At 36.3% G+C, this 14,194-nt stretch overlaps 1 protein-coding gene across 1 annotated transcript; it reads left to right on the top strand.

Moving 5' to 3' along the window:
* Window positions 1–586: 586 nt before the first annotated feature.
* Window positions 587–12,993, top strand: LOC101847781 (PACRG-like protein). Its single transcript, XM_013082181.2, has 8 exons — window positions 587–687; window positions 4,599–4,798; window positions 5,052–5,119; window positions 5,541–5,631; window positions 6,457–6,591; window positions 7,202–7,309; window positions 7,575–7,655; window positions 10,226–12,993. Exons 2-8 carry the CDS (start codon window positions 4,604–4,606, stop codon window positions 10,280–10,282), a joined length of 735 nt encoding a protein of 244 aa, XP_012937635.1. The 5' UTR covers window positions 587–687; window positions 4,599–4,603; the 3' UTR covers window positions 10,283–12,993.
* The last annotated feature ends 1,201 nt before the right edge of the window (window positions 12,994–14,194 follow it).

The following is a 14,194-nucleotide window of genomic DNA, read 5'->3' on the forward strand; positions in this document are numbered from 1 at the left end:
TATTATTATAGCCCGCACAGAATTTTTTTTCAAAGATAAGAGACAAGAAAAACCTGTTGTAATTTAGAGAAAAAAAGGTCCATATTATGCAGAAAGAAATAGTACTGGCTCAGCTAGTGTTCCATTAAAGACAACGAAACACAATAAACTATTGGGAAAAATAATATTCCAGTTGAAGAAATTGTCACTTACAACGAATTAGGGGCTGAAATAGCGTAGCAGAGAAATGAACGAAGAACGATGATTGTTGATATAATATTAAAGAAAAATAATAGTCTTTTTCAGATGCGGCACTTTATGATGGTATATGGTGTTGCTGATGGTGACAATGATGATGATAGTGATGATGATGATGTTCAACTGAATTTTTTTCATTCGGCTTCTTTAAAAACGGCAAGTAAAACGTCCTCATATCATTTTCTGCAAGACCCAATACGTGTACCCCACTTTAATAGAGGCCTACGTCATGAAAATTGGTACAGGGTACGTTACACAAGGTGAATCACCGTTTTGAGCCTTGACTTGCACAATGACGTCAAGAAAAGAACTCTTCAAATTAAGAAACCCAAATATTTTCATGGTTATTTTCCAAAACAATCATGTCTACTTCGTACTCGTCTAAGATGGTCTGAAAAAGTGTTGTGGACTACACACAGGGCACAGTAAACTAATCAAGCAACTTCAGAGGTAAAGAAACAAACCACAAATTAACCAATATCGTTGTTCAAAGGACAAGAAGTAGATCTAGAATCAACAGATTTGGTTTACAAATTTAACCCATGAGTTTAGACTATGACTCTATGACTCTATGAGTGAGTATGATACTACTCTATGGCATAGTCTATGGACTGTCTATGGACTAGATTCGGCGCTTTTTCGGTAGTTCCCACCCCGCAATTTTATTCACGGATTTGGGCCACAAGAGTAGGGGGGTTTCAGGGGGCTTGCCCCCCTGACCTAATAAAAATAGGAAGGGGGGTTTCAGGGGGGCATGCCCCCCTGAATTTTACCATAATTTAATTTAATGTTTTGCAGTTGTTAGGTTTGATATCTTAGCTCACCGCGAATCAAACATATAGATCTAGATCTAGATCTAGATGTAGGTCAGGCTCAAATAAGGGGGGTGGGAACTACCAAAAAAGCACCCTAGATTCTAGATCTATATAGATATAGATCTATAGATCTATTTATAGAATCTAAGTCTAGATCTAGAGTCTAGCTTTTATGAATCTCGGCAATCTTCCAAGAAGGACCAATATCCTGACACTCACTCCTCAGTCTCCTGTGTCGTGTAAAATAGCTCTAACTGTAAAACATTGTAAACTAGACTATTGACTTAGAGGCTGGATTGTACTTTACCGGACCACCCATCTCGGCCTGTGATTACCTAATTAACTACACACTCATAGTACTCTACGTGTGGACAAAAGTAAAAGGTAGTTCCGCGGGCGACTTCGCACACGCACAGCGCAAGCCTTATCCAGCGGCGACTGGCGAGGCGAGGTGAGCTAGAGGTGGTGGTTGAGAGTGGTCAGGGGATTTAACTTTGGTGGACCACCGTGTATCATCCAACAGTGGGGAGGGGCTTGCCCCCTGGTCCCTGGAATTGTTAAAGAAAACACACAAATGCGAAACAATAACATGAGCGGAGAGTCGTGTTTACATATCAATGCAACAACAGTGGGGGGAGGGGGGTTTCAGGGGGGCTAGCCGTGGCAACAATAATTTAAAGACTCACACACACACATACAATAACATGAGCGGACAATCGGGGTAGATGCTCACCAAGTCGCGAGCTGGGCCGAGGGGAACACAATAGACTAGAATCTAGATGCATGTAGATCTAGATGTAGATCTAGATCTAGATCTAATTATTTTCCAATCAGAGTGGCTGGCAGAGGTCAAATTAATTTCACACCTCCACCTCTGATTATCCAGGAAAGTTTGTGTTTTCCAATCTGGATCCTCAGCAATCTTCCATTTTAATTTTAGAAAGTTTTATTCTCATGCTGGATTCAGGTTATATCATGAGAGAAGGTTTAGTCTAACCCTGCTCTGAGCAGTTATTATCCTTTTATAGCCCAAAGTCGGGGTTAGGGTTATAATTCCTATAATTATCAGAACGTCCTAGCAAGGCAAATGTGTGAATAAAACATTCCAAACTTGATTTATACTTATGTAAATTTGTAGTCCCTATTCTCCTAGTTAATTTGATTAATTATCTGTATTTGGTCTCTATATTGTACATTTTAAAAAATGAGGCAGTCATGAAGAAAAGAGTTCATGAGGCAAGCAGTAGAAGTAGGAGGGGAGTTCAATCTGTAGGGGGGTTGTCAACATCCTTTACAGTAGTCTCTGCCTAAACGCACACCGTACAAAAGCACGCTTCGCTCAAACACACTCTTTCGTCATCTGACGGATTTTTAATTTAATTTAATTTAGACGTACAAAATGCACTGTCATTCCTTCTAAACGAACGCTCCGATCCACGAATCATGCCGACAGGTAAAGCTTGACAAAAGGAAATTTTCTCTATAATCTGCACAGCTTGCATGACAAGCCCTAGAAAACTGGATATTTGGTGAGACTGCCTCTCATGTCGAACAAAGAGAGTGATGGACAGCGTTTTCACACTCCAACTTCCCACAGACACATAGATCTAGGACTTGTTGGTGAAATGTTGGGGGGTTGGGGGACTGAAATGTTTTTTGATTGGTCACTGGAAATGTATCTTTGGTGTAAGAGAAGGTTTCTGACCGTTGTTTAGGTGACTGCATGTAATGATTAGTTAGACCTAGGCCTATGATGCATAACACATGTGAATGCTGTAAAACACTAGATAGCCTCTCTAGGATTTAAGATTAGTCAATTTAAGCCTAATCAGCTGTGCTCGAAGAACTTATAACGTACTTGTTCAATGAATCACAAGAGAAATGTTTCTCTGAATTTAGATATCTGTGATTCTGATGTCGTCAATGAATAAATGAATCACTGTGGGATCTTAGGGGTGGTTTTTGTATGGTAAAAATTATGTTCTCTTAAATCAGGGGGATCTTAACTCTTTCCGGACGTAGTTTTTTGGGGGTCTAGACATAATTAACTTGTGGCTCGATTTGGCTATGCAGGTAGTGTACAAAATAACTTCATAGAAGCATAACCATCACTCAAAACGTAACATGATATATCAAATTTAAGGAAATTGAATGAGGAATACTTCCCGATATGAAACAAGGATTAATTTTGAACATAAGTATTCATTAGAAGGGTTAGAAATGGCGATGGTCGTGAGGAAAATACATGTTGACAGAAAAAGTTATATTGACCAAACATATGTGCAAGCAAATCAGCATATATCTATCTTATCATATACAGGCCAAGAGCACAATACATAAATTTCTGAATGCGCTGCTTTTTATTTGAAAGCAAAATTCCTATTTTTGTTTTGAGATATGAAATTTATACTGAGTGCGGATACATTGTTTAGTTGATGCAAGACCGCAAGAACTAATTCACTCATTTTTCCCCAAACCCACACTTTAACAAAGTGAAACTTGATATTTTTGTTTCCTAAATCCTTTCCGAGTTTTTCAATAGCAATATAAAGTAATTATAAAAGATGGATCGTGTTCATACGAAACAATACTGAGGCACCCTATCACAGCCGATATATCGGTGATACGTCCGCTAGGGGTCTGGACTCACGCCGAAATATCGGCGATGCGTCTGGAAAGAGTTAAGCGAACCGGGATCGTAAGCGGTAGTGTCTTAGGCGGAGACTACAGTATATTTCTAAGCCGTCAAAAAATATTCCCCAATACCATTTTACTTACTATCTGGTGGATCGTTTATAAGACTTTCTCTCTTGCTTTGCATTAGCAATGGATGTTTTGTTATTTTCCATTGTCACTATCACATACTTCTATATTCATATATAATATAAATGAGTGTACAGCTCTGAACTTTGCTCGAGAAGTATAGAATATTATTGAATATAATATAGTATGTAGTAAATTATTATAAAGAGAAAATGTAATTTTAAGTGAAGTTAGACCTCTTTTCATGTTTCATTACACAGTATAGACTTGCAAGCCTAAACCTTGCATATATAATCACAGTAATCGGTACTTACTAGACTATCCCTCACCTAACATTAATATAAGCTCAAAATAGATCAGGATTCTGGTGAATTTTTAAATTGTTCACATTTATTCAAAATTTTGTAAAGCTGCAAGTAATGTCGGGTGCCATGGGAAAACCAGTCACAAAGTTACAAAAATAGCAATATTCATGGACTAATCCTTACAAGAAGCTGAGATAAGAAAACTTTAAGTTGGCTTTATAGAAAACTATCAATGGAAGCAATTTTTAAAAAAGTTGATCGAATGCAAGATTGAGTCAAATGAATCTGTTCAGCTGTTTAATTCTCAGGCCCTTAGAACGGACCTGTGACATGTTTCACATTTTTAGATTGTAATATTCATATATTAAAACAATTTAGTAATTTAGATTTCTTTGAATAAATTATTTGCTCCTGAACTAAAATTGTAATCGTAATTGTAAACTAATTGTAACCCCTTTGCTTTGCCTTTTTTTGTCAGATATTATGGCCTCCTCCAATCCTGGAAGTGCACAAAGCCGCACTAGCTCTATTGGTTCTGCAGGATCGAGAGGCTCTCGCACACCACCATCCAGTGCAGGTAAAACAAGTGTTGGAAAGAGCAAGTCTTCAATGACATCACAAGCCAATGCTTCGAAGCCCAGACCATCTGATCGATTGAATCCGAAAACAGTTGATCCGGTGAGTACCCTGGGCACAGATTGTCTCAGTGAAATGAGAAAATGGTTATTTTTGTTGTTTTGCTGTGGTGTTTTAGTAATATTTTAAGTTTTCCCCAAATATTGATAGTTACAATATTATTGTAAGTATTATTATAAGATCATATTTTCTTGGTTTTGTTCTTATGTTGTTTGCGAATGTGATGACCTGGATTTTACTGTTATGATTATTATTAAATTGGTATTTATTTATCTCCTTTTTTTTTTCATTTCAGTTTTCCAATGGTACGAAAGGCCAAAGTGCGTTTGCTTCAGTCTATGCCAATGGTGGTGTACCATGCAGGTTTGCAATGATTGTAATTTGTACCGTATCTCATTTTACTGTTTGATAAACATATTTACACTATCTTGATAATAAAAGCAACTGTTTTAAGTTGCTTTTGTCCAAGTGGGTTTATACAAAAATCATTTCCACTTCTCAGTGTAGCTCTCCATCATACATCACTTTTCATAATGACATGTGGGGGAGTTTTACACTTAACAATGGCTTTTTGGTTTTCTCTGTCAAGAGAGTTCAGGTATTGAGACTCTTTGCTAATTAGTGAGTTTACTTTTATAGATGCAGAGTATATTGTAATGTTCTTGATTTTGGCCTTTCAATTATGTTGGTAAGTAATACAAAATATAAAGCTTTTAAACATACATGTATGCATATCATTAGCATTCATTCAATTTGCCCCCATGACTTATTCTTATCTCCCCAGACTTATTCACGGTAGTGTCAAACACAAGCTGGCCTGGGACACTCCACCGGAGCAAGTGCAGTTTGATCCTGTGCTAGTCACGCTTGCAGAGGTGACAATATATGTGACATAATGATATCTTTACGAAATGTTTAACAAGAACCTGTCTAGGGCTATATCTCCAAATAGCTGACTAGTATCAATCTTAAGCTTAACTTTTTGACCCTGTTGAACTTTTAGTGGACTATTTCCTCCTTTAAAAAATTAAATAGATTTATATATATTAATATTTATATTTTTAATTGGCTTGTTTTCATAGATAAAAGTGTGTTATCTGTCTTCGAAAATGTAGTGTATACTTGTTTTGAAATTAAACTTGCTTTCTTGTTTAAAATTGTACGGCCTATCTCGGACTTTAACAGCATGATCTTTGATTCATGTGATTGAGGTAACAGAAAGAGCTCTGTTTTGAAAAATAATGAATTGTCAGACATCCTACTCTGGCGGACCCAAATTCATATATCAGCTTTTATGAATCTCTCTCTCTCTCTCTCTCTCTCTCTCTCTCTCTCTCTCTCTCTCTCTCTGACACATGCTTTGTTTTACTAGACAAATGACATTCTTGAGCTGTGGACTAAAATACATCTTGCCTTTTAAAATGGCTTTTAGAATTTGATAGCTCCGACAGTATGTTGATAAGGTACAAGCTTTAAAAATTGTGACAAATTGTCCGACTCTAAGTCTTGAGCAAAGTGCAACATGAGGTTCTTTGTTTCCTCTCTCCTGAAGATATGTCTCCCCCACCCACGGCTTTTCCGCTACTATTTTTCAATTAATTTTTTTTTATACAATGATGACAGAAGTTTGTTTTAGGGCATTACCCGTCTCTCTGCAGCCCCCAGTTCTTTTTGTCATATATCTGTATATTTTCATCTAGGGCTTGAAAGAGACAGTACATCCATACACATTTGTTTCCTGCATGGGGTTCAGAGAATTGCTCAGTACACCAGGAGCCTCTCAGAAAGCTGTTCCCCTCTTACCAAAATTGGCTCCACCAATACGCGCTGCACTTGTAAGAACTGTTCATTACAATGTCATTTCATAAAGAGTTTTTTAAAATCTTTTTTTTCTCTGCCTCTCACTGGAAAAAAAGTTTTGGTGAATATGGTCTGTTATTAAGTATTTCAAAAGAGTTTTCAGTCTGGTTCAAGTTTGTAATTTCTAATGGTACATACTATTCTCATGCTTTATAGGTTTGTGACAAAAAATTGTAGACAATTTAACTTAGGCTACTATTTACTCTTAATATGTAAGTCGTACCTCTCTTACAGTAGAAATCATTGATTGCACTTCAAAGTGTCAAAGTAAGGCAGAGATCTAAGTTAGAGGAATTGGGTTGGAGTATTTTCAATTGATATAAAAGTTAAATGTGCTTTAATTTATGGCACAGACTAATAGTAGTCTTCATTATTAAGGGTAGTGTATCGGGCATTCTGAATATAATTTGTTAAAATTTTTTCTCTTTTAATGAAACCAGTAAGTTTGAGAACCATTAAAGACGTGCTGAATTTAATATCTCTTGAATCTGCCAATTCAGTCTAACCCAGTTGTGCTTCATATTACATCTTTCATGGTGCGCGGAAATTTATTGTTAATTGAATTTTCCCTTTATATTTGTCCAGGGCCATTCAGACAGTTCTGTGTTTGAGCGTGGTATGGATGGTCTTTTACAGCTGAGTGCAGCGGTTGGGCCTGCATTAAATGTGTATTTGAAGACATTCCTAATGGCGGTTAGTGGGATTCTTTTTTCTTTCTTTTTAAAGACCCGTGTCATAGATTGGTTTTTCATTTATGTAATGTGATTTTTAAAGTGAAGTGAAGACCAATAACGATCTCCTTTTTTTCTTGTTTAGGTTTCTTTGCTTTAAAACTTTGCTGATACAAATATTTTTGTTTTATTTTATTATTTTACCAAGTTGTTTTTTTTGTATAACGATTCCTTGCTTTTTATACCTGGAATTTGTGTCAATTGTTTTGGAATCTCTTTTGTTTCAGCTGTCGAAACGAATTATGGAAAAGAAGTATAAAGAAAAAGTGACTGAATCATTACAAGCGCTTGAACAGAATGGTGGAAAGGTTTGAATATTTATTTCTTCCCATATTCCTGAAGCCAATATTTATACATTTTGAAGGGCTACAAACTTAAGTAGTATTTAGAAGAACATTGAAATGTTAAATCTAGAGGTCCCAAGGGTTATTTCCATACTTGTTTTTTTTTATTCCTTAATACTGCACAAAAACTTTTGTTTGTGTGGTGTGTGGCGGTAATACAGAACACTCAGTGGACCCCTATTGGTACTAAAAAGGTACCATTATCCATATTTCCTAAGGACATTAAAAAAAACCCAACTTATTGTTTGTTTCAATACGTGTTCTATATACCTATTGTACAGAGATTAGTGAAGTTTTATTTCTTGTAAGTTTTTACGACCTTTGAAATGAGTAATTCCTTTAGCACAAGTGTCAATACAAAACTACTGGGGAAAACATGTTAGCCGTGAAATTTGTCCACTGTGGATAAGTTGATGTCTTCTCAGGAGTGACAAAATGATTGACTCATCAATGGTTCAATTTAACTGTCAGAGTTGCAGAATCAAAGGACGTATCAAAATCTTTTCTCCAGTGAGGAAGTAGGAGTCCCAGCACTGTCACAAACATGGTTATTGCACTGCAATGTCACTCACCCAACCCTGGCGCTCCTCTCACTGTTTCATCAAGGCACTGTTAGGCCTACTGGACGTTCATTCGCTTTACATGTATTTTTACTAGAAGTGTCACCCATGTCAAAACTTTTCTGCGAAAAATCTGACTAATCTGCTGATAGACATACTGAAAGTCGATTCAGCCATTGCATATGTGCATCGTAGGGTAAAAATAAAAGCACTTCAACTCAAGCATATATGTTTGAGTTTAACCCAACATAAGCATTTGACTTTTATAAATACATGTATAAAGAAGATATAGTGCAGGGACCCAAGAAAAAGATCCCTTTATTTTAAGATCAACTCAAGCAACTTCAACACAGGTGGAGTCGACTGTACAAACTGCTGAAATGAAACTCTTATAGCTTGAAAGTAAAATTAAATGTGGTAAAGACTTATTTGATAACTCACAGAAGTATATAGCAGGCATAGGTGCAAACATAGGTACACAATCTTGACATGACACAAGAGCTGACAAGGAGGCTAATTTCTAAAGAGATTAAGAAGACAATATCTGAGAAAAATAGTTGAATTTAGATACTGCCATCGAGAGGTGAACAGGTCAAACAAGTTCAGCAATTTAGATGTCCAGGATATGAGGCAGCGTGGTGAAATCGGGTGCTCGTCAAAATACCGAAATCGGAGAAACAGGCATTTTTCCGCCAACTTGGAAATTGTTATCGATTTTTTTTTATGGCTTAACCGCGTTATGCCGACAGTAAAACACTTTACAATGTTTATTTTACTGAAAACCATTGATTAGGGCACCACAAATGTGTAATTTTTCAGTTTTCTGAGACTCTTTAGCGATTGGAGATACAAACTTTGGCAGCCATTTTCTCACTTATTTTAACACTGGTACCAGGCAACCTCACCTCCTTCAATCGCAAATATCTTGAGTTCTAATTAAGACAAATGGATGTTTATTTCATTGGAAGCAAGGCAAATAAATCAGCTTCCAGATGATACCAATAACTCCACATGCCGAAAAATTGACGAGCGCCTGATTCCACCGCGGCATGACACATTTATAATTACGAATTAGGCCTACATTTGATGCCAAATATTTCACAGAAATTAAACGAAAAATTACGATGGTTAAAGACATTTTGATAGAATAAGCTCAGTCATAAAAAATAAAAACATCTCGATAACTACTAAAATGACTGTGAAGGGTGGACAATTACTAGAGACAATGAAAATATAATCAGAGCAACAGAAATGTGGTTTCTTTGGAGATTAAATAATTTTTTGGAAGGAAAAGAAATCAAATGAGGCAGTGCCTTAAGCAGACGGTACAGGCCGCTCACTAATAGAAACAATGAGGAAGAACAAATGCAGTTTCTATGACACTTAAGTAGAACATCTGGCTCTCACTGGTAAAACTGAAGGAAAATCAAGCGGAACTTCTCTATAGCATTCAAGCTAAGAAATGCATGGTCTATCACAGGTCTGGCAAACTTCTTACCCATCTCTCTCAGCATCTTCTAAGTGGATTTTTTTTCTTTGAAATTTTTTTGTAGGTATGAATTATTTCTGAAGATTACTTTAAAATTCTCAATTTCGCTGTTTGTATTTTAGTCTGGGCTGTTAACAGTAGTTCTCTTAATAAACAGTAAACAAAAGCAGACACCTTTTTACTGTTCCGTGGGCATTAACATACTTTTCTTGCTTGTTGTTTCGTGAAAAGGGATAGCATTGGTGATAAGACAAGTTAGTAAGAGATTATTGAACCATGCTTTTATATTTGTTTTCTTTGTATATTTGTATAGCTGCCTCCTATTTATTTCAAGTTTTTCTTTTACTGGCTCTATGCCTCTTTGACTGCAAATGGTTTTTGTCCTTTTTTGTCAGAAGTTTTCTTTCTAAGCTCAAGTTTAGCCTTTGCTCCTCTTTTTTTCTATGTCTTATTGATTAAAGGCGTCTTTCTTTTTCATTTTTCAGGAAGCCCTGCCCATTATCAAGTCCAAAGTTCCCACATACTGTTCAATTTGTGGTTAGTACAGACCAGATTTGGTCCCCATAGAAAGCAATGGCTGTGATATGGTTGCTTTATAAAAGCTATTTATTATGATGCCGATTGAACCCTTGCATCAGATTATGAAATCTCAGTGGAAACTTAAAAACAAATATCAGGTCTTTATTTTAAAATGTTTATTTTGACAATGTTGTTAAGAAATGCAGGAAAGAAATATCAGCCATTTTGTGGAGTGCCCATAAAGTATTTCCTGAAACAATTCTTTAGCTTTGATGCTTGCTCAAGTAATACTTTTAAAAGAACTAGCTAATCAGGCATGTTCATATGCTATTGTCAGTTATCTGAGAATGGAACAGTAACTAGAGTTGCGTCATTTCTGATTTTAGCCTTGAATTCCCACAACAAATGTCATCTTTTGTAGATGAAGAATTATAATAAATTTGTGAATGAGGACTTTTATCCAAATAAGCAAAAGTGTTTCGCCTTTTGCGGCATCTATTTGGCTTCATTTTCTGTGACCTTAGCCTCATTTTGACTTGCCATGAGTGGAAAGTTTCAGTATTAACTCTTACATTACTATCGAAGTTGCAGAGTGTGTGTTCTATCTTTCTGTATTGTCCCTGATATGGTAAAAAAAATTGTATGTTATCACTGGCCTAACGGTTTGTAGTTTGAGTGTCCCTACCCTTTTTCCTCACTTTCTGGTTTTATAGTTTCTTCATCAGCTCTTGAAAGAGGTTATGTCAATGCCTGCATGCCATTTTCACAATTCCTGCATTTCTCGAAGCAAGTTCTTAGCTCTATTCTTGAAAGCGATAAAGAAAGGAATTATTTCCTCATTTTTAAGCAACCCACAGGGAGATGCACTTTCATCTCCAGTGTTTAAGCACCTTTTCATTATTTGTCTTTCTCACAATAATGAACTGACAAGTGCTTATATGTGCATTGTGAAGAAACAGCTGCTTCCGTGGAGCTGTGATTTTTTTTTTTTTTCGCCCCATTATGTGAAGCTTGTCTTAGTTTAGTGTGTAAGCTTGAATCATGCAGCTTTCATATCTTGATTTTGTGCTTCCTGGCTTTGGCTTACTTTACACTTATGAAGATTGATAAACACCAATCTGTTTGATACCTGTTGGTTTTGTATTAATACAGAATGTCACTGAAATACATTTTATGTGATATGGAGTTGATCTTATAAAGCATGTTTTTACCCAATAAATGTGTGAAATAGATAACATAATGCAAGAAATTAGGCATACAGGCATTGAGTTAATGCACTCGAGTCAGTTTCTTCCTTAGATAACTGAATCTTTGCAGTGTGCTCAGACCATCCTGGGCCTTCTAAAGCTGTTGGTAGATAGGTATTGCGAGTTTTTAACCAGCTTTGTTGAAGTGAAAGTCCAGCTACATGAGGCTTTCATAATCTGAAGTATGGGTCATATTTGTTGATTTTTCAAATGCAAAAACTGCACAATACACCTTTGTGCCTGAGGTCATTGTTGTGCTGTACAAAATGGTCACATATTAGTCTTTTGTTTTGAAATGTAGTATTTTTATTTTCATGTATGTACTATTGTTTGCTAGTCTTGTTTGGTGGAGTGTTACAAGTCAACTTTTATACTATTATCTTTAATCCATGTAAAAGAATGTCTTATGTATTGACCAAGGACTAACAGGACTGTTCCCTTCTCTTTTTTTTCATTTTCTTCTTTTTCTGTGAAACTGAGTTTCTACTTTTTTTTTCCATTTCTGCAAAAACAAAATTGATAAGAAATAACACTATTGATAAGGGAAAAGCAAAAATGTATTGTCTCTGTTTGTAAGTCTGTCTCTGTTGTTTTAGCAAGAACATTTTTTTTCTCACATAATGGTGCCGCTTTATTCAACTGCATTCTTGTAATGTTTTACTACTTCTTTAGACATTTTGTTAAAAATCTTTGTTCTGCTTAATGATGTCTTTACCAGTGAAAGACAATTTTTCCCTGAAGACAGCTTTGTCTGGTTATGAACTTTTGTTTGTGTTTGCAGCTGAGGGTACTGGCTCTCTCACAAAAATCTTATAAATGTGTGGCTAGGATAAGTCTTTGGGATAATATATAACCTTTTTTCAATTTATTCTAGTGTGTCATGAGTGCTTTAAGTTGTGTTTTATTTTTGTATAATAGCTATTACCAACACTATACTGTCAAATTTCCTTAAGTTATACCATCCCCCGTTATACCGCCAGTCTTGTTTAGCTACAGGAGATTGCTACTTTGTGCATACGCAAATTTTTTTTTCTTGCCTTTCTGTTCTAATCTAGCAACAGTGTCTTTTCTTTTTGTTCTTACTCTGCTTTCATTGTTCCTGCCCCTCCCAATCTTCAAAGAAATTTCACATTTGATTGGAGCAGATGATGGTTAGTGCCACAGAGGTGGTGCCTAGTTGTGTCAGAAAGAACACGTCAGTCCAAATTGATTCTCAACGCTTAACCACATGTACCCAATTATCCTCTTGAACTTTCTGAGAAAAAAATCTTTTACTTGTTATGCTCTTTTTTCCTCTTTAAGTGGTTTTGAGAGTAGATGGGAGGGCATTTGGACAAAGGAGTACACGAACTATAATTATAATGATATGTTTTGTACATTCTGTAAATTCTTCCATTTTTCTGACGGTCACATTTCTTTTCTGTCAAAGCATCGTAGCTGTTGAGGATAATTATAGCCTTTTGTCTTTGTTAATACTTTAGTTAAGAGGTGGAAAAGCTTCCCTCTTGTATTTTTGTGCGGCATGTGTGTATGTGTGAGTGTGTGTGTGTGTGTGTGTGTGTGTGTGTGTGTGTGTGTGTGTGTGAGAGAGAGAGAGAGAGAGAGAGAGAGAGAGAGAGAGAGAGAGGGAGAGAGAAAGAGAGAGGGAGAGAGAGAGAGAGAGAGAGAGAGAGACTGGATGTAGCTGAGAGAAAGAGAGGGAGAAAGAGAAAGAAAAATGGGAAGGTTTTTGAAGAAGGGTGCACATGCAAAGACAAGAGGCAACCAGAAGCCTGTGGAAAGTTTTCATTTCAAGCATCTGTTGGAATCTGATAGAATAATAGAATAGTGATTCTTCAATTGGTGCCGTCTGGTCCCTTTTCAAGTTTGCCATATTAGAATTCGAGTAGCATGTGGTTACATTAATGTAGGTCTAGTCGCCCCTAAAAACTATATATATATATATATATGTATACTTTTCTAAGTTTGGTAGAGTTCTCTGGTGCCCAATTTTGGATGTCTTATTGTATCTATAGTAAAGCAAATCCTCTTTGTTTTCTCAGTTATGGTTCAAAAACTTCTAGTTTTATTCAGACGTCACCAGGGCAAAGGTTAGACCAGAGTCTATGAGTAGATGTCTCTTGGTCTCTTGGATTACATTGACTCTTAACTCTTGAGTGTAGCTGCCTGTGACTTCCTAGGAAATGAACTGCTCAATGGGACCTGCCTGCTGGACGCACCCTTTTCTATAGCTGTTGTTTATTTTCGTTTCATTATATTGCTCAGAATTGTAGCTGCCTCACTGTCTTTCACCAGTCTCTTTTCCTGTGCTCAACAACTCTGCATTTGCCTGCCCAAGTAGCTAGATTGCTTATTTAGTTTCCTCTTGGTCCAAGACTTGCCCCTATAATTCTAAGTCTTCTAATGGTGCATTAAGGTGTTCTGGTTGACGACCATCGCTAAGAAAGCTGAATGTGATTTTGATCAAAGGAATTGAGCTTTTCGGTCATAGAATATAGCGGTTACTGCTGCTCCTTTGCTTTTCTTATCCATGTTTTAATTTGAAGATATCATAAAATCAATATACATGTATTTTGCCTTAGAAGAAGAGATTCAGATTATTTGTCTTCAGCTCTTTTTTGGAGGAAAAAGAAAAGACTTTGTGACTTCTTGAAATGGAGCATTCAGATGAGCTGACATAAATCACTT

The sequence above is a fragment of the Aplysia californica genome, unplaced genomic scaffold (assembly GCF_000002075.1).
Source record: "Aplysia californica isolate F4 #8 unplaced genomic scaffold, AplCal3.0 scaffold00008, whole genome shotgun sequence".
In the NCBI taxonomy this organism is placed as follows: Eukaryota; Metazoa; Mollusca; class Gastropoda; order Aplysiida; family Aplysiidae; genus Aplysia; species Aplysia californica.